Source organism: Alexandromys fortis, unplaced genomic scaffold (assembly GCF_014885135.2).
Source record: "Alexandromys fortis isolate MF-2015 unplaced genomic scaffold, M_Fortis_MF-2015_v1.1 scaffold_157, whole genome shotgun sequence".
NCBI classification, from domain to species: Eukaryota; Metazoa; Chordata; class Mammalia; order Rodentia; family Cricetidae; genus Alexandromys; species Alexandromys fortis.
In genome coordinates, this window is record NW_026068041.1 from 2,510,992 (window position 1) to 2,532,152 (window position 21,161).

Consider the following 21,161-nt stretch of genomic DNA (forward strand, 5'->3'; position numbering starts at 1 on the left):
ATACATAATAAATAAATAAATAAATAAATAAATAAATAAATAAAATTTAAAAAAAAGATGGAGACGAAACTAATGGAGATAAAATATTCTTGAAATAAGAAGCTCAGTATAAGGAGCTGGTGGTGCACTAGACAGAGGTGAAGAGAGAATTGGTGAACTGGAAGGCAGATCTGATAGCTAAATGCAAAGAGGGGCCTGAGGCAAGAACTCAAATGATCTAGAGGAGAAAGTGATAGAAACAAGCCAATATCTTTGTCCTTTTAAACCTCTGGATGTTCCAAATCCAGTGCTTTTTCTATTATGAAAAGAACACGTCAGACACCTGTCAAATGTGTGACACTATTCATACAAAGTCAAGTTAGAGACTGACTCCACCCTAGTCAAACAGCAAGCATCCTGCCTTGTCCTGACTCTGCTTTGAAGTGATGGTTTGGGAGCTGAACTGCTGCTGAGTGGCATCCTGTCCCTGATCATCTAAGCATCTTCCTCTCTTGATTAGCCCATAGAGCTGAGCTGAGCACCTGTGCACGTCTAACAGTTAACACACTTCCTCCAACAAACCCACATCTCCTAATAGTGCTACTCCGTGTGAGCTTATAGGAGCCAATTACACTCAAACTACCACAGCAGCTTAGATTGAAGGGCTGGAAAGGACTGTGCAGGGCCCCTGATGAACACTTCCCCTAGGTCCCCAGCATTGCCCACTTCTCCCTGTCCTCTCCCCTACCTGACCTGACACCTTCTTTTGCCTTTGTATAGAATCCTGTTTCCTATTCACCTTCACACGCCAGAAGCTGCCCCCCTTTTGCCAGCAGGGGTACCTAAAGATGCAGGGGCTTTCAAGCACCAAGAGCCTTTGGCAACATGGTGTGGAAAGCAGGCTCTTGCAGGACTACACAGCCATGGAGGACAGCAGCAGTCGACTTGGTGACCACCCCTCGGCTCCAGGGTCTCTCACTCAGACCCTTGACAGCAACAAGGAGGAGCTCTGAACATCCCCTCCCGGACTATGGAGGTAGTGCCTCCTGGGGGCCCTTTCCCCAGGCTCTCTCTTACCTCTCAGGCTGCTCAGGACCATCACAGAGATAACAGACGACAAGACAGCCTATAGAGTGCCGAAGGCTGGGACACAGTCACACAGTAGTGTCCTGTCCTGTGCTGGCCCCTGGGTGCTAGATGCACAGTTAAGAGGACGGTACCATCTGTCAAGAAGGAGCTGCCTTCCACAGCCTGCTTGTGTCCAACTTAGAGCATCACTAAGCACCACCCTGGTCTGGTGTGTCAGCTGCTAGGACCAAGCTCCTTTCCCCTCTGGTTCACTCTGCAGATGGGCTTGGGTCTGCCAGGGGAACGGCTCGCAGCTGAAACCCCCTCATTTCCATAGCAGGCATATTATAAGGAAAGCCTGAGGGCTTCAGCCGTGGGGTAGACGGTTGAGATCTCTGCTTCCCAGTACATCTATGGACCCCGACTCAGAAGCATCAAGCATCTCCTAGGGTCCTCGTCCCTAGGGTCCTCGTCCCTCATGGCGCTCTTTCTTTCCACATCGTCTCACCTCCTCGGCACTGGCCCTTGGCGGAACTCCAGTCAGGGTGGGGACAGAAAACGCCTACAAGGTCGTCTGCCCAGCTGACTTCTCAGGAGCAGAGCACCTCAGAACTGCCCTGTCCCTGAGATCACACTCCCAGGGATTAGCGGCCTCTGTGTCCCTCTCCCACATTGCTGTCTGGTATCCTGAGCCCTGTCTTCCTTGAGACCTGCCTGGGCAGGTTTACAGTGTTGCTGCGCCTACTGCCTTAGGCGTGGAAATGTTGACACTTGCCGGCCCCTGACAGTCTTGATGTTCCTCTCTTCTTTCTTGCTTTCCTCACCAGAGTCCACATTCAGCCAACAGATTAGTCTCACTGATGAATAAGCCACAAGGAAAACATGACCCACAAGGGCAGCCTGGTGATCATGTGATTTCCCATAGCCCCAGAACGCAGGTACTGTTTCTCACCAGCCCTCTCATTCTCCATGGAGGCCCCGCAGATGCTCAGGGACCTGTCAACCCAAAGCCCCTTCATGAGAACGTCCTCTTCTCCAAAGAAGAGTCTTTTCTGGGTCCAATCCCTCTTGGTCACCTGACCGTCTGCAGCCACCTTCCTCCCCGGTGCTTACCAGATTCTAACAGGGCAATCCAACAAGTTCATGTCACCAGGAGGAACTATGTCCCCTGTACCTACTTGGGGTAGTTTGCACAGGGCCAGACCTCCCTAGCCCAGGATGTCAGAGTCACACAGGTTGATTGGCAAGTCAAACTGGGACCCTGCCGTCCCACCCTCGCTCACAAGGTATTTTTAAGTGAGTCGTTGATTTAGTGTTATCCCATGACATCGAATCCTGTTCCTCACATCTTACCCTCTGCTCACTGAGCCTGGCCGAGCCACTTGTTCGGTGCCTTAGCAAGTATCTGGCTGACACCCTTGTATATGACATCTGCTGCTTCCTGTCATCTGCCAGATCGTTGATTCTGTCACAGTATCAGGCAGCCTTGTTTGTTTTTAACACGAAGGATTCTGTTCTTGCTCAGTTGGCTAGAGATGATTTCTACTTCCCTCCCCCCCCCCCCCCCGAGAGAGTTTCACCATGTCCTGCCTGGCCTGGTACATATTACATAGCCCAGCCTGCACTTGGATTCATGGTCATTCTCCCACCTCAGCCTTCCAATAGTTAGGATTACAAGCTCAAACCACATAAGCTTTTTTAAGGTTTATTCTTAATTATGTGTATTTGTATGTGTCTGTTTGTGGGTATGTGTACGTGAGCGCAGGTGCCCAGAGATCAGAAGAGGATGTCAGAGCCCCTTAACGCTGGAGTTACGGGAGGCTGTGAGCAAGCCTGTGTAGAGGCTGAGAACTGAGCTCAGGTCCTCTAAAGAACAGTAAGTGCTGAGCCAGTTTCTCCTGCCCCAGAACTATTTCAAAGAAAAGATTAAAGATAAAGCCAACTGGATGGGGTACACACCAATATCCCAGCAATAGGGTGGCCAAGGCAGGAAAATGGAGGTTCAAGGCCAGCCTGGGCTACATGCAAAGTTCCAGGATAGTGTGGGCAACTGAACAAGATCCTGTCTCAAAAAAGAAATTTTAAAAAGGCAGAAATAAACTGGGTGCAGTGTTACATGCCTTAATCTCAGCACTCCTAAGGCATAGGCTGGAATAGCACTTGTGAGTGAGTTCAAGGCCAGCCTGGTTGGCCCAGCAAGTTCCAAGCCAATAGAGCTACAGTATGAAATCCTGTCCCAAAAGTAAATAAATTTTTTGAAAAGCATGAGCAAAAATAGTTATGGTGAAGGGACTGATTGAAACCCGTGAAAAATTCTAAGCAATTTTTCATGATCATCTCTTCTGTGGTGTAGATAGAGAAGGGCTGGTGAGTCTGTGCCTCCACACGTGACACTGCCCCAGGTGAGCTGGGACAGCAGCTGGAGCTGCTGATAGCCGTGAAGATAGGAACCACAGGATACCAGCAGTGGCTCTGCTGGGACCGGGGACGGGTTCTTTTTTCCTCTTTTGATCAAATTTGTGTTTAGTTTTCAAATGTGATTCTATGCTACTGAAGTAAAAATACATTTATTTTTAAACCATTTCTGCTCTTGAATTTTGGAATTGCTGGGAAAGAGTGGACATGGGAGCCCTTGCAAGAGACTGCTCTGCTTTGATGGTCCAGGCGGTGACCGGGTGGGTTACCCTAGAGAATCACTAGAGGGAAGGAGCACCGTGCTTCAGGATGTAAGCGTGCTCAGGGCAGAGTATGAGGGACACACCTGATCCCTAGCACCTGGGAGGGGGTCAGGATGTAAGCATGCTCAGGGCAGAGTATGGGAGATGCACCTGTACCCTAGCACCTGGGAGATAAGAGGTAGAGACAGGAGGATCAGAAGTTCACGGTCACCCTAGGATAAACAAGATCCTGTCTTTAAGAAGAAAAAAAAAACCACCACACCTTTAATCCCAGCCCTCAGGAGGCATAGGCAGAAGCAGGTAAGTTCAAGACCAACCTGGTCTACATAGCGAGTTCCAGAACAATAAGCCGCATAGTGAGATCCTGTCTCTAAGGAAATAAAAAGGCTGTCCGGGCTAAAGGAAGTGAGTAGGTAGACTTGCTCCTCACGCGGAGTCTCTAATGACAACTGAGCATACATGACCACATGGCCATCCTTGGAAACATCTTCTCCCGAATGACAGGAAATCAGAGACAAAGTTCCTCCTCTTTGAGAGACCCCCCAGGACTGATCTCCAATGCCTTGGATACCCCAAATTCTTTCTGTATGACAAAAGTGGAGGTGTCCCCGAAGTCTGCCCGGAAACCAGTGGGCTAAAAACCCTGGGGATGTGGATCAGTTGCCTATAATGCACAAAGCCCTGGGTTCACGGTCATCCGGTGTGGTGGTACACAGCAGAAAATCCAGTTCCTTCAGGGGACAGAAACAGGAGGATCAGAAAGTCAAGGTCGTACTCAGCTATAGTGAGTTTGAGGCTAACCTAGGATATATTAAATGATTTAATAAAAACTCATATATGAGCCAGGCGGTGGTGGCGCACGCCTTTAATCCCAGCACTCGGGAGGCAGAGGCAGGCGGATCTCTGTGAGTTCGAGGCCAGCCTGGTCTACAAGAGCTAGTTCCAGGACAAGACCAAAAAGCTATAGAGAAACCCTGTCTCAAAAATAAAATAAAAAAAAACTCATATATGCTAGATATAATGTTAAAATCCTGCAATCTACATTTAGGAGTTGAAGGGAGGAGAATCCGTAGTTCAAGGCCAACCTCAGCCTCGTGTGAGTTTGAAGCCCCCCCATGAAGTATGTAAGACCTACCTTAAACCACACACACAAGAAACTGAGACCTGCCTGCAAGCACAGGTGACCTTAAGCATGGACCCTACCCTAGGCAAACCAGGTAAGTGTAATACCTGCAGTAGTAAGTCCAAGTCACCAATAGTGCTTTGGGGTTACATTAAGAAATCAAAGCACGTCCCCCAGTGTCATTTAATCAAGAGTGAGTCGATTTGAACTCTCTGCTTCGGGCTCCCCAGGACTTATGTCCTGTCTGTCTGTTGTATGAGTCTGGATCGGTGCCTGCCTGAAAGCTGTCTTGTGAACCTGGCCCTCGTCTTTCTCTGAGTATATCTGAGTGTGTGTCTTTAAGGGAGGGCTTTGCCCTCTCCTTCATTGAACAGCGCAGAAGCTGTTTGATGGGGTAAGGAATGGGACACTTTATAGAAATCTTGAACAGAGTTTTATAAGGGATTAAGTCACTGGCTCCAACTGAGACCAACTGACCCAGACAGCAAACACTACTACAAACATTACTGTTTATCAAGCAATATCCATTCGATGCAATCAACATTTATGGGTATTTTTATAAGATTGCTGATGTTCCCAGCAAATGATTATAGTAACACACACGCACTACTCTTGGATCAGGGGCATGAAAAAGTACTTAGTTAAGATTACCGCTACGCATTGGTTTAGGTTGCAAAGGTGGATTACATGGGAAATCCGAGGCAAGTAATAGCGACTGTTACATGGTTCTCTTGAGGGCGGTTAAGCAGACAGGCTGAGTACACACAGGGACAGGGCTCTTAAGTGAGCTCTAGGTGTGAGATCCAGCAAAAGTCCCAGTTTCTTAGACATTTTCAGCACAATGCATTGCCACAGCCACAGCTCCGCCCCATCAGGGCCTGATGAGAGACCCTGAGCCGAAACCAGCCAGGCAAGCTGCTCCAGATTCCTGACCACAGACACTCCGGAACGGTGTCTGCAGCTTAGCTGTTACATGGATGGACGTTGTTACACAGCATCTAAGGACTCATGCATGCTTTACACCAACTCCATCCTCACCACGACCGCATGAGGAGAGATGACTGCTGAGTGAGGCTGAAACTTGAACTCAGCACTCTGCAAGAGCAGCCAGTGCTCTTAATTGCCGTCTTTCTAGCCCAAATGTGTTTGGCTTTGACTCACAGTGTGAGGATACAGTCAGTCATGGGGGAGAAGGCTTGGCCTCCAGAATGTGAGGCTGCCAGTCCCCTTGTGTCCCCAGTTAGGAATCAGAGAGAACTAAGTGCTGCTTCTTGGCTCACTTCCTCTTTTTTATTCGGTTGTGGAGCCTGGCTCATGGGCGCTGCTTCCCACATTCTGGGCAGGTCTTCCCTGTCCTTCAGAGACATGTGTTTCATTGAGAACTAACTGTCATGGTTGCCTAGTCCTGCCGTCCTCCACATAGGTATCCTTCAAGTGAACCCTAGTGACAATTCTTTTTTCTTTTATTGGGGTGCTGTGTTTTTCTGTGTGTCTGTTTCCTTTCATTTAATTTTTTATTAATATGTCCTCACCAACTCCCATGGGCTTCATATTTTTTTTACATTTTATTTATTTATTGTGTGTGTCCACACACGTGTGGGCTTGCACACCACAGCAGACATGTGGAGATCAGGACGGCTTGAGGGAGTCGGTTCTCCCCTCCTACCACCTAAGTCCCAGACATTGAACTCAGATCGTCAAACTTAGCAGCAGACGCCTTCATCCACAGAGCCGTCTTGTCTTGCTAGCTCAAGAATTCTCAAACCTAGAAAGACATATGGTTCCCACGGGGTGGGGGTTGGGTGAAGTGAAGAGACAGTTGAGCGATATTAATTACATAGCAGGCGCCAAATGAACCCCCTCCTCCCCAAAGGCATGGTAGGTGATTCGGAGTGGTGAGGGAGACCCCTAGACTCGGTACACCAGCCCTTGTGCCCTCGGCTCCACAGCCAATTAGAACATCAGCCACCCAGCCAAACTGGATTCTTCTCTCCAAAATAAGCCATCAACAGCATCTTTCCACTGCAAATGCTTGTTTTAAAATACGGGGGAAACGCTGACTGGATAAAGTCAGACTGCGCTGCGGGCTTTAAAAAAGCATTTAATCCAAGCTGGCATCCCAGACGGAATGCAAATCTGCCACAGAGCAAAGCTGGTGGGCAAGTAGGAGACGCTGCAGCCCAAGCATCTAGTCCAAGTGCATCACACGACCGATCCATCAACCAGAAATAAAAAATAGCACGCAACAGATGTACTTCAGCAAGGAAGAAAGGAACAGCAGGCGAGCCTGTCTCGCTCCTTCCTCTGGTCTGCATAAATAAGTCTGCTTTGCTGGCTCTTCTGCAGAAGCCCCGTTACAAGAGATGTCTGTCACCTGCTTCTTCACTTCTTTCTGAGACACTATCATTGCTAACCTAGTCTCTCAAGTTCTTTCAAATCATCAGTAAATAATTGAATGCAAAAAAAAAAAAAAAACCCTCAGCCAAAGATGATAATGAAATATCTGAGAATGTCCGGTGTGTGGCATCGTCATCTGGCCTTGCAGTTTTGAAACAGAGCGACAACAAAATGCATGAGGTGATCCCAGCCACAGCTTCATTGAGGTTTAAACTGTGTTGGAAGATGCACCCAGAAGCCTCGATCTAAGGCACTGCCATTGATTAAACATGGTTCAAAGTCTGGCCACCATGGGGGTGTATCCATGTCCTCCTGTTGAATCATGGTAGGTAGGCCAAAGAAGAGAAGTAGAAATAGTGATGTCCCAACTATCAGGCAGAGCCTTGGGAGATTGGCAGCTCCCTGACTAGGCACCCAAGCTACCCTGGGAGGAAGCCCCATGGAGACAGAGGCTCACAAGAACAGGAGTGAGGCACCTGACTGAGCTGCCAGCCAGCTCCACATCAGGCCTATGAGTGAGCTACATGGAAGCAGGTTCTCTGGCTCACTTGACTATCCCTAGTGCAGCGTTTGGCAAACCTCTACTTCCAAAAATATTTACCTTTCAGTTCATAACACTAGCAAAATTACAGTTATGAAGTAGCAACAAAATAACTTTATGGTTGGGGGTCATCACGACATGAGGAACTGTGTTAAAGGATCCCAGCAGTAGGAAGGTTGAGAACCACTGATCTAGTGGGTACCATGTGGAACAGAGAGTCCCTGCAATTATCAAGTACTACCCAAATTTCAGCCTCTCCATCTCTGTCTCCCTCCTCTCACTCCCCACCCCCGTGTGTGTATATGTGTGTGTCTCCTGTAATCTCAGCAACTGGAAGACTGAGCATAAAGATCACAAGTTCGAGGCTATCCTGGACTACAGAGCAAGACCCTTTCTCAAAAAGTTTTATAAAATTAATGGTAAAAATAAGGGCTAGGGATGTGACTTAGTTCATAAGAATGCCGGCTTGAGGTGCAGGAGATCCCAGCCCCACATAAGCCAGGCTTGTCGGGACCAGAAGTTCAAAGTCATCCTCCACTATACAGCCTATCTGAAGCCAACGTGGGGCACATGAGACTCTGCCTCAAAGTTAATTCCTAAATAAAGATAAAAAGCCTCATTTCACTCTTGGTAGGTTCTCTGCCTTCCTTACTGTGAGATGGACACTGCTCACCACACCTTAGACTCCAGAATAGAAGCCAAATGACCTTATTGGCCAACAGTTCCTTTGAACAGAATGTCAGTCATCTCTACAGAAAGGAAGCTGGTCCCTTGAGGAAAATAAAACAAAAACAAAACAAAAAAAAACCACCTCTTTTTTGAGACAGGGTTTTGCTATATGCCACAGGCTGGTCTTATTTCAATCCTTCTGCCTCCGCCTCCTGAGTGCTAGGCTGATGTATACTAACTTGCCCGTCTGCCATGTTACCTCTTATTTTAGATAGTTAAAGATGATAGAGCTGAACTGTTAGGCATAACCTTTGGGGGATATCTGAGTTTGAGTTCCCATTCTGACACTGGGCTCTCCCAGCCTTCAGTTTCGCTCCTCTGTAAAATGTTACTGACAACAGCACCTCACTTCCTATGAGATATGATGAGTTAAGCTGGGGGTGGTGGCACACATCTGTAATCTCCATACTCGGGGGACAGAGGCAGAAGGAGCCTGTCCCAAACAAAACAACAAGAATTAAACCAGGTGATGTACCTGGACAGGAAGAGGTGAGAACCACGGACTGCCCCTCGTTGTTCAAAGCTTGCCGAGATGGCCCGGGTCTCTTCCTAAGGCAGAGGGAGAGAAGAGCCCTGGGTGGATGTGGTTCCCGTTCTCCAGCACGGCCCTCCTCTGCCCGCAGCTGCCTCCTGTTGAAGGACCAGCAAGGAGGAGCAAGCTCGGCAAGATTTGGCAAAGAGGAAGGAGCCTGCATCCTCTTCTCACAGCTGCAGGCTTGCCTACCCCAGGAACACACCAGCAGCCTGAACCTGGAATGATCCTGCTGCCCAGGCCACCTCTGCCATGCACGGTACTGGGCAGGACATGGTGCAATAGCTGGAAACAGGACAGTACGGGAGTCACAGCTGGCATGAGACTGGCTTAGGTTGTTCTGCAATGGCGCTAGAAACAACATGGAAACTGAGCCAGGAGAGGCACTCATCTTTGATTCCTTCACTCTAGAAGCAAAAGGATCTCTGTGAGTTCAAGACCAGTCTTATCTACATAGAATGTTCCAGGCCAGCAAAAACTACATAGTGAGACCTCTGTCTCAAAAAACAAAGTAAAAGACAAAAACCAAATGTCCTCTAGGGGTACCCCTGTGGGTGTGGCCCTGCCTCCCCATACTTTTGTTTATTTCATTTTCTGAAGGTGTCTCCTTCATACTCTGACATCTCCAGTGTCCCAATCGCTGAACTGCGACTGTCCTGCAGCCCTGTCCTCCGCAGTCCAGCCCTGCAGGGTTTAGGGAGCCTGCGCCATGGACTGCCAGCTTTTCCAAGTGGAAACTGTACCACAGCGCCATCGTGTGGAAGTTTTGCTTAGGGCATGCTGCCAAGCACCCTCCCTGGCTTGACTCAGATGACCTGTGCTAGTTGGCTGGCAATTCTCTGGGGGTTGGAGAGGAGGCAGCACCCTAGAGCCAAGGCAGTTTCTTCTGGGGGTGGAAAAGCCCCATTAAGATGCCACCCCCTGTTCACTGCATGTACCAAGAAGCCTCTTAATTTCCGTGTGCCTCCGTGTCTTCCTCTAAGATGAAGGCTGTGGCTTCAAATGTTCCTGCTTCAGAGAGTGAGTGGCAGGATGTAATGAGTTAAACGTGCAAGAGTCTGACAACAATGCTAGCCATTTATACGGGAACAGTTCAGCATATTCGCACATTTCAAACCCTTTGACCGAACTCGCAGGAAAAGAAGCATTTAAAGGCTGTTACCTGGCCAGGAGGTGGTGGCGCTCCCCTTTCATCCTAGCACTCAGGAGGAAGAGGCAGGTGGATCTGGAGTTCAAGGCCAGCCTGGTCTGCAGAGTGAGTTCCAGGACAGCCAAGGCTACACAGAGAAACCCTGTCTAGAAAACAAAACAAGACAAGACAAAAACAAAAAACCAAGGCTGTCGCCTCAGCATTCAGGAGGCTAAGTTCACAAGACCTGAGAAGAGTCTTTTTGGCCACACAGATACACATACAAATGCTGCACAAAGCACCGATACTGACACCTGGAATGTTCTGGTATTTTCAACTCTACTCTGTTTGTTGTTTTATTTCATATGAGACAAGGTCTCCTCGAGTAGCCCAGATTGGCCATGAACTTGATAGGACCCAACACTTTCTTCTGACCCCTGCAGGCATCAGGCAGACATGTGATGCCCACACAGTCATGCAGGCTAAACACTCATACATATAAATAAACAGTAAACCTAAAAAAACAGTTTTTAAACTGACCACAGTGTTGTTCACACCAATGCTCATAATTCATAACCTGAAAGCCATGGCTACCTGTCCTGACTCCCTTCCCTCTGCTTCAGGCTTGTACCCTGAATCTGACTGGAAAATGCACCAGTTCCAGGTACCCACCACTGAATACCAGAGGGGCTGGTTGGCAACCTGCTGGGAGCTCAGCCTGTGTCAAGGGTAGTCTACCTGCTGGAGGAAAGGGAACTAATGTCATGCCCATATCCTGTCCTTCCCACAGGTTTTTCGAGACAGGGTTTCTCTGTGAAGCCCTGGCTGTCCTGGAACTCGCTCTGTAGACCAGACTGATCTCAAACCCAGAGGCCCACCTGCCTTCACCTCCCAAGTGCTCAGATTAAAGGCATGGGCCACCACCACCCCGCTCACAACCTCTCTTTGCTCTCATTTCTCAGATGAGAAGCCTGGGCCAACGGAGGTCAGGTGATTAGAGAATAGGCATGAACAGGACTGGACCTGCTTTAGAATTCAGAATGCAAATCAAGCAAGGAAATTGGCTCTCAAGAAACTGCTCTGAAAATGCTGAATAGGATGGGTAGGTGGCTGGGGAAGAGAAAGTACTAGAGACAGAGAAAAGCAGATATGGAAGTAGGTGGGGCAAGAACGCCTCTGCCAGATGGTGCCTGGCATTATCAGCAACAGCTGCAGCAAGGGAGGCTGACCTCAGGAGCCCGGGAGAGGGGGGAGTCTGGGTATCCCCCCTGCCATGGTTGTCATCCTGAATGAGGACAGACATTAAGACAAGAGATCAGACAAGGTAGAGCGACCACTTATGGGGCTGCCCATACCTGACCTAGTCTTCTACCTGCGGTAGAAGGTAGAGAAGACTCTACTAAGTGGAAGGTTGGCATAAGAGTGGCTGCCTAGGGCAAGGAGACTTGTTTCCCTCAGTCTACCTATCCTAGAGGCAAAGCCGTGCCCGGCACTGGGACTGCCAGCTGGACAGAGGACAAATAATAGCAGGATGTGGCCAAAATGAGCGGGATGAGAGCATGGTGACGGCTTTGGAACAACAGCGGAGCCATGGAATGTGGCGAGGAAAATGGATTTGAAGTTAGAAGACTCAATTTGGGTCACTGCTGCATGAGAGAGGCAGGGGGCGAGAGACTGAAACAGAGAGGGAGAGAGGGAGAAAGAGAGAGAGAGAGAGAGAGAGAGAGAGAGAGAGAGAGAGAGAGAGAGAGAGTCGGATCATCCTTGAAACAAGAATGCCCCCTTTATTGTGTTCCAGGGCAGCTTATATAGGGCTCTCCTTGACTAATGGCCATGCCCTAGCTCTTGAGATTTTTCAGCTGCAAGTCCACCAGAAACTACTCCCCTGCCATCAGGAACTCATGAGGGTCTCATGGCCAGAGCAGCTGCAAGCACAGGAAAACAAACTGTTTACTCTGGCAAGCAAGGGGTCATAGAAAATTCAGGGTCTGAAGGTCTGTAGTCCCCAACAGTTGCACCTCCTAGAGTCACTAGGGACCTCCTATGATGTCAGAATCTGAGGCAAGTAATGGAGACAGACCCTGATGTGTAAGGGGCACAGAGGTTCTTGAACACACAGATAATCACTGTGGGAACCGGGAATGTTAACTTGGGGTCGTCTCTTCAAAGGGAGAGATGTATAGCCTCTTCTCCACCTAGAAGGCTGGAGTGGAGGTGGCTAATAGCCTGGTGACCTCTGTGCTACCTGTAGCACAGACCACACCAGATCCTCCCCCAGACCCTTAAGATGTCCCACGTAGTCAATCTAAGAACCTATCTTTATGGAAGAGGTCACATCTACTTTACAAAGAGTTTGGATGTAGTCATGTTTTATGCTTTATTGTAAGCATGGAACTGAGTTCATTGTCACCAGGGAACTTTTTTTCCAAATTATGCTGTGCTTAAATTTGCCTAAAATAAACCACCTGGTGTCAGACTCTCAAAGTTTGAACCAACACCAGCTACTGAATCATGCTGAACTGGGCTCCTTCTTGCCTCACACAGATAGCAGGTCACTACTCTGCTGGTTGTAGTGTTTGCAGAGACATCCCACCACACACACATACACACAAACACACTGCAGAGTGGGCTGAAATGGCGTGGCAGCCAATTTGCCCGCTTCTGCATGGAGACATCACATAACATTTCGACAGAAACCATTTGCTGAGCTGGGCAGTGGTGTTTAATCCCAGGAGAAAAATCCTGTCTTTTTTTTTTTTTTTTTTTTTTCTTTTCCGAGACAGAGTTTTCCAGTAGCTTTGGAGCCTGTCCTGGAACTAACTCTTGTAACCCAGGCTGGCCTCGAACTCTCAGAGATCTGCCTGCCTCTACCCCCGAGTGCTGGGATTAAAATCATGCGCAACCACTGCCCTACAAAAAATCCTGCCTTAAAAAAAAAAAAAAAAAACTGTTGAGATGTGCAGAGATTCTCAATTTAGTAAGAATTTACTGAACGGTAAGCATCTACTGGCCTCCCTGGGTCGGGTACTGTGCCAGGTTGGCACTACGTATATGCAGATGAGAGACGACCACAAATTTCTCCTCTCAGAAAGCACAGACCTGGTGGAATAGACACTGTAATATGTTAGGAAGAGTTACAAAGCAAGCACTAGAGAGAAGGAAACAAAACTATTCAGAGAAGACATGATGGCAGGTGTTCTGACTACTGAGAGACAGAGACAAAGTTCAAAGTAAGCAAAGGTGTGGAAGACAATATGAGCAGCAGTGTGCTCCCAGAACCATAAGGGGCTGGCATACTTAAGATCGGAGGAAACGCTGAAGGGAGACCCCAGACTCAAATAGTATGTAAGAGCAACGAGCATTTATTATACCAGCATATACAAAATGGTGACAACCCAAGAGGAGCATGCAGGCTCCTTTTATGCACAGCTAAGGGGTGTTTTAGGGACAGTGAGGTCGCGTCATACATAATTGATTAAGCAAGCAGCAGTTACACTAGTATACCTTGAATTGACTGAGGTTTAATCTTATCATTTTTGGACATACTTGCATAAGCTTGGGCAAGTCTGGACGTGACTCAGATGAGGGCTGCTGGATTTGGCCTTGAGACACTGTGAGGCTGGCTTAGGTCCCATGTTTGTTCTCTTCCTCATCCCCGAATGGAAGGGTATTGTGGATAAATAGCCCTTTGTTGGGCGAGACACCTGTTTTGCCCTTCTCAGAGAACTGAAACCTAAATTCAGTTGTGAGAGTGGGAGAGTTAACCCCTTCGAGTTGTAATATGCAGAAATAAGGTGCTTAGACCTCAGTTACTCATGCCAGTGGGCATGAAGGGAAAGCCCCAGGCCCAAGCTTCACCTTGGGTCTCAAAGGCAAGCCCACTTCCACGACAATTCCAAAGAGAAAAGCTCGAGGGTTTAGAAACACCACCAGTGACTTGTTCATGACCATAAGATATATTATGCTGGGCAGATAAGGTCAAGGACCACAGAAGAAACCCTTGAATCCCACGGAGGGGTGTGTGTGTGTGTGTGTGTGTGTGTGTGTGTGTGTGAGAGAGAGAGAGAGAGAGAGAGAGAGAGAGAGAGAGAGAGAGAGAGAGAGAGAGAGAGAGAGAGAGAGAGAGAGAGAGAGAGAGACTTCCAAGTATTCCTTATGTAGTCAAGATTGATTTTGAAGTTCTGAGTCCTCAGCCTCTGCCTCGAGGTTCTGGGATTGCACGTGTGTGCCATCACACCCGGTTTACGTGTACTGAGAACGGAACCCAGATTTCGTGTGTGCTAGGCAAGCACTCTACCAACTGAGCCTTTAAACACTAAAACACTAAGCCTCTGCAGGAACACAGCTTCCGCCCGCGCAGTATTAAGAACACAACCTGCCAGCCCTTACTTGAGCCCGATCCAGGGATGGGCGGTGCCAAAAGGGCGCAAGGCCGCCGAGATTTGTTCCAAAGCCACTCCTTCCTCCCCGTCCTCACCCCGCCCCTCACTGGTCCCACCCTTCTTCCGGTCCCTCCTCCAAGATCCCATTCCTTCCGGTCGCGCCCCCCCCCTACGCCCATACCTTTTTCCGCCATCCTCATTGGTGGAAAACAACGAGCCGCCCCCAAGTTGCGGAGATCCATCGTCCGGGTACTCTTTCCCGGAAATGACGCTAGACCCGCCCCTGAGGAAGTGACAACAGGAGTGCCCTTGACGGGCAGGCCGGCTAGGCTCTGGTCCCTCTGCTCAAGCTGCCCTGCCGGGAGGTAGGAGGCCCGCGGGGTGGGCTGGGCTGCTGTGCACGCTGGCCACTAGCGGAGGGAGCACCCGAGAGGGGAGACCTGGTCTCGGCAGCCGCACGTCCTGTGCTCTCGGTCTCCCCGTACCCACGTCCCCCTTCTCTTTGGTACCCCATGTCTGGTTCCTATGCTTCTTAGTTCCTCCTTCCGTAGTAGGGGTTCTTTGCCCATCCTTCGAGAGCTCCCTTTTCCCTCCTTAATTTCCCATGGAAACGCATTTTAAAAGAGCGGTAAGTAGAGTAAAGATTTTCCAGACGGCGTTGGGTTCCAATTAACTGTCCTTTAAAAACTGGGTTGCTTTGGTCATGTCACTTAAACCTACCTGAAACCTGGGTTGCCCTGAATGTGGACGGCGTTAAAAACAGCTTCTTCAGAGTTGGTCTGGGAGAACCAGTGACGTAATGCACTTGAGCCTGGTTCTTGCTTCCATTTTAATTCCACCTCAGTCTTGATTTCTTTTTGGTTGTCCACCTGTTCTCTGCCTTTCTAGCTTATGTCTGTTCTGTGGTTCTCATTCCTCACTCACCTAGATATCTTGTTGTTGTTGCTGTGTGGAGGTTTCAGAAACAAGAGTTTTAATATATAGCCTAAACTGACCTTGATTTATATCCTCCTGCCTCAGCTTCCCAAATGCAGGCATGACGAGTTCTGGCCCTCAGAAATCATACACTACAGTGTTTCCATGCATTTGGCTTCTAGCTCAGCGTGTCCCGACACCTCAGTACTCCGGAATGCCTTATTTTCCAAATGTGTTGCCTTCCTGTTATGTACCCCAGCTTTTCCTGCCTCTTCCCTCACAGATGGCTCAGCGGCTTCTCCTGAGGAGGTTCCTGACCTCGATCATCCCCAGGACGCCCCCTCAGGGTGGGTGGGCTCCCCTCCCCTCTAGAACCCAGCAGACCCCACAGCACAGTCATGGTGGTCTGCCAGGAACGGCCAGCCCAGCCCGAACGTTGCACACCACCCAAGTCTGCTCGACGACCTTTAATGTCCAGGACGGACCTGACTTTCAAGACAGAGTTGTCAACAGTGAGACTCCAGTCGTTGTGGATTTCCATGCGCAGTGAGTACTGGGGGCAGCGAGAGCCGGGGTCTCACCTGAACAAGGATTTATTGAATGCCCACTGTGACTCAGCCATGCCCAATGCTTCTCCCACACAAACTCATTATAAAGACTTCGAGGCCCAGTACCTGCCCTTAAGAAGCATGCATGCAGTGTGGTAGGAGACAGGCTGCCAGTCTTCAGAGCGGGCTAGGATGAGAGCTGCATTGTGCCTATCTCTTGTATCTCACTGCCTGAAACGCTCAGTCTTCTTCAGTGTGGAATAACGTCATTTTGTTTTAACATCTCACCCAGTAAAACTGTGGGAAGGGCTGGGCAAAACGTTATCAGTGCCCCCATACCCAAGTGTATATGGGGTAGGCAGGAGGTGTGTCTTCTCAGTACCGTAGGAGTGTGTTTTAGAGATATAAATGTCTGCATTTTAGCCTGGTCTTCATTTCCAGGCCTTTAGACCTGGTTCAACCGAAAAAGCCAGCAGACCCCAGAGAACAGCATCCCAGAAGAAACCGGTGTGTCTAATTAGGATCAGGAGGTTTTCTAGACACATCTCACAGGTTCTTTCTTTTCTGCCTGGTCCTTTCTCTGGCTCACCAAGTTGCCATGGGTAGGCCAGTGGGTGTCCTTGTCACCTGACAGAAGGCCTTACAGACCGGCTTTTTAGATATTTAGATTTGTTCATTGATTAAAATTTATGAGTGGAAGTTTGGGGGTAAGGATGACAGGTTGAGTTGGTCTCACTGTGTAGCCCAGCTCAGACCTGAGCTTCCCCTGCCTCCACCTCCTACATATATGAAATGGCTGCTGTGTGCCAGCTCATAGAAAGTGGTAAAGCAGGAGCTGACAGCCAGGGATCTGTGGGAGGCAGTCATTCTGCCCTCCTGTTATGGTGGAGGGCTTCGGAAAAGGATGGTCAGTGAGCTAACCCTTTTTTCCCCATAAGGTAGCTGATTGCATGATTCAGGTTTGTTCACTTAGTGCCAGGCACCTCTCTGGCACCACATACAGAGCTGCTAGCTGATAGCACAGCATCTGTCCTCGGGGAATTCCCACTCCCCAGCTAAGGAGGGACCACTCATGTCCATTGCAGTGTGACCCTCAGCAGGTGACACAGAATAAGAAACCAGAGGAACCTTGCCTTAAAAAAAAAAGAAGAAGAAAAAGAAAATATCCCAACACTCGGGAGGCAGAGGCAAATGGACCTCTGAGTTTGAGGCCAGCCTGGTCTACAGAGTGAGGTCCAGACCAACAAGGGCTACATAACAAGACTCCGTCTCACACTGCCACCCATCCCCCAAAAAAAGGAAAGAAGGAAAAATACTTTTATGTGATCCTGGCTCCGCTTGTTCTATCAAGACCAGGCTTCACTGTGTAGTCCAGGCTAGCCTCAAATTCCTGTTCTCTTCCTGTCTTAGTTTTCATTGCTATGATAAAATACACTGACAAAAGAAACTTAGGGAGAAAAGGTTGTGACTGACAGCGCCAGTGCAGTCCATCGTGGCAGAGAAGTCACAGTGGCAGGAGCTTGGGGCAGCTGCTCACACTGTGTCCATAATGAAGAAGCAGGGGGGTGAATATTTGTTCAGCTCCCTAGCTCCCCCCCCCCCCCGTAACATTATTTATTGTATGTGTGCATACTTGCATGCTGGAGCCATGGTGCACAGTGGAGGTCAGGTCAGCCTTCTGGAGATGGTTCATTACTACCATGCAAGCTCCTAAGACAAACTGGAGTGTCGGGCCCAGCAGCAAGTGCCCTCGCCTGCTAAGCCGTCTTGCTTGCTCACTTTCTCCTTTTTCTACGATTCAGAATCCTAGCTCAGAGAGTGGTGCCACCTACCCATGACTGCTGTGGGTCTTCCTACCTCAGTTTACCTCATCAAGATACTCCCCCCCAGACATGTCCTGAGATGCCATCTCCCTAGTTCAGGAGTTACTGGACTGCACCCCCATGCCAGACTCTGCTTCTTACCTCTGTGTCATCTGCAAGAATGCCACAGGCCTTCCTTTCCTCGGAGCCTGCCTTCTCTGAAGGCTCTGCATATCGCCAAGGAGGCCCAAAGACTGGCCATTGTATATCCTCCTGGGTTTCACTCTCTTTAGCTCCACTGTCAGAGTCCTTGTGGGCCCCAGGGAGGCTCTGGGGAGGCAGGTGGAGCAGCAAGCACGCTGAAGACTGACTGTGTCCCTTCTCACCTTCTGAGGTGGTGTGGCCCCTGTAAGATCCTAGGACCGCGGTTAGAGAAGATGGTGGCCAAACAGCATGGGAAGGTGGTGATGGCCAAGGTGGACATTGACGACCACACAGACCTTGCCATCGAGTATGAGGTATGTATCAACATGATTTGCCAGGGAGTGGCCTCAGGGAAGGGGAGGTGGGGAATCACCCAATAATCAGTAAGGGGCATGTCCGATATTCTTCTAGCGCTCTTAGGAGGAAGGTCTCCGGGCTTTGCACACAGGGCCCCGTTGATCCTCTAACACCCTTGAGAAACAGGTTACACGGCCCGAAGCACTAGTCATTCCCTGTTGTTTATTTTTTGAGATAGGGTTTCATATACCCCAAACTGTCCTCGAACTCCTGGCGCTCCTGCTTCTGCCATTCAGCTGCTGGGATTATAGGACTTTGCCTCCATGTCTGGCTACCCGCCTCATGTGCAGTCAGCTATTGCTTATGAGCCCTGGCTGACATGCCAGGCATGGGTGATTATGGCACAGGTAAGGAGACTTCCTTGTCCCCAGATCTTGGCTTGCCAGGAGAAAACATAATGACATGCTCAATTGCAACCTATGAAAAGTTGTATGAGGAGAGAAACTGCAGGTTATTCTGGGAGGAAGTTGCCAGGACAAGGAAGAGTTCGCATTCCAGAGCCTCTGACCTGATGTGTAAGCAAAGGATACACCGAGGGAAGGAAAGAGCTGAGAGCAATCAGCAAAGAGACCTGAAGGAGCTAGAAGTGAGGGCTTACCCCTGCAATCCAGAGACAGAGGCAAGAGTTCAAGACCAGTCTCGGTACAGAGTGAGCCTTGGTCTCAGTACAGAAACAGCAAAAAGACAGGAAGGAATTGACTTGACTTTTTATGTGGGCATTCAGCTCTAGCGCGGGTCCTGGTGTCAGGTGCTAGATGTGACTGGTGGAGCTGGAGAGGTGACTCAGTGGTTACGAGAACTGACTGCTCTTCCAGAGGACCCAGGTTCAATTCCCCGCACCCACATGGCAGCTCACACCTGTCTATAACTCCAGTTCCAGGTGATCTGATGACACCTTCACACCAATGCACATAAAAATAAAGTTAAATATAGATGTAGCTGGCAGCAGACAACACTGACCTTGGGACTGGAGAGATGACTCATCAGTTAAGAGCACTGACTCTTGTAGAGGACCCGGGTTCAATTCCCAGCACCCACATGGCTGCTCACAATCAATCATAACAACGGCCCCAGAGGATATGACTCCCTCCTTCCTCTGGCACTGCATGTACAAGGTGCATTTGACATGTAGGCAGGCAGAATACCCATTCACATCAAATAGAAATAAAGGAAAAAATAAAACAAAAAACACACTGACCTCACCAAACAGCATTCAAGAATGTTGAAGGGGCTGGAGAGGTGGCTTGGTGGTTAAGAGCACCGGCTGCTCTTCCAGAGGACACAGGTTTAATTCCCAGCAACCACATGGCAGCTCACAACTGTCTGTGACTACGGTTCCAGGGGATCTGACACCCTCAAGCAGACATGAATGCAGACAAAACACCAATGCACGTAAAATGAAATAATATTAAAGAAAAAAAAAAGAATGTTGAGGGCCTGGAGAGGTGACTCAGTGGTTAAATACACTGGCTGCTCTTCCGGAGGACATGGGTTCAATTCCCAGCACCCACATGGCAGCTCACAACTGTCTGTAACTCCAGTTCCTGGGATCTAACATCCTCTTCTGGCCTTTGTTGACAAAAGTCCCATACCTGTTTTTAAATAAACAATATCAAAGTTCAAAACAAGTTTGCAAATATATCTTTTGGGGGGTGATGGGGGTTCAAGACAGGGTCTCTGTGTAGCCATGACTGTCCTGAAACTCACTCTATAGACCAGGCTGGCTTTGAACTCAGAGAGATCCACTTGCCTCTGCCTCCCGAGTGCTGGGATTAAAGGTGTGTGCCACCACCACCTGGCAAAATCCATCTTTTTTAAAATAGAACTTTTACTCTCTGAAGACTCAGATGGCAAACGCATGAGGCTGTCCCTTAAGTCCCCAACAACAGGACAGACTAAAGGCCGTGGCATGTTCCGGTAGCTCTGTTTACAGACGTGACAGCCAGTGGAATTTGGCCTGAAGGCCGCGGTCTGCTTACTGCTTTCAGGTACAGGCTCCTGGTACAGAGGCCTTGGCAATCAGGGATAGCACTTTGGCTTTTGGAGTGTTTCAGAGTTGAAAGTTTTGGCTTGGGGACACTCAGTAAATATCTGTAAATTTCCAAACACTGGTGGGCGTGGTACAAAGATGGGAACAGGATGGAGACTTCTTTTGAAGCTCAGGTTGGCCTTGATGTCACCAAGTAAGAATGACCTTGCATTTCTGATCCTCTGTCCTTGTCCTGTGTTCCGTTCCCCCACCCCCCAGTGCAGTGCTTCCAGGTGTGTGGTCACATCTGTCTGAGGACTGTCTTTTCCGAGGAGGTTACATGAGAGCAGAACCTGAAAGCAGTGATGAGTGAAATGTGTCAGCTCAGGAAGCAGCCGCTGGGCTAACCACTGGCCCTACCCAGGGAGGTGGCTATCGTGTGGCTGTGTGAGTGGAAGAGCGAGGGCTGGGAGGCCCAGCGGCTAGGAAAGCAGACCAGCCTGGAGCAGGGGGTCCTGGGAAAGCTATGCAGACGATGATTTCACAGAGCCAAGGTCACGCCTGGCCGCCTGGGGGCCAGCTTTGGTTCACAGGCATGTTTGGTCTGGCTCTCAGAGTGTTTTAAGAAAGGGGAAGCCGGGGCTGGAGAGATGGCTCAGTGGTTAAGAGCATTGCCTGCTCTTCCAAAGGTCCTGAGTTCAATTCCCAGCAACCACATGGTGGCTCACAACCATCTGTAAAGAGGTCTGGCGCCCTCTTCTGGCCTTCAGGCATACAGACAGAATATTGTATACATAATAAATAAATA

At 49.2% G+C, this 21,161-nt stretch overlaps 2 protein-coding genes across 4 annotated transcripts in view; both read left to right on the forward strand.

Annotated features, from left to right (window-relative positions):
* The window catches only part of Foxred2 (FAD dependent oxidoreductase domain containing 2), a 16,120-nt gene extending 12,519 nt beyond the window's left edge, over positions 1-3,601 (forward strand). The window contains exon 7 of the mRNA XM_050165643.1: positions 732-3,601. Coding sequence (XP_050021600.1) covers positions 732-992 — 261 coding nt within the window. The 3' untranslated portion in view covers positions 993-3,601. The remainder of the gene's footprint in view (positions 1-731) is intronic.
* Positions 3,602-14,766: 11,165 nt separating this feature from the next.
* Txn2 (thioredoxin 2) overlaps positions 14,767-21,161 on the forward strand; it is a 14,031-nt gene continuing 7,636 nt past the window's right edge. The window contains exons 1-3 of one of the 3 annotated variants that reach the window (XM_050165702.1): positions 14,767-14,923; positions 15,757-16,019; positions 18,218-18,341. In XM_050165702.1, coding sequence (XP_050021659.1) covers positions 15,757-16,019; positions 18,218-18,341 — 387 coding nt within the window. In that variant the 5' untranslated portion in view covers positions 14,767-14,923. The other 2 variants (XM_050165701.1, XM_050165700.1) reach the window with 2 other exon arrangements.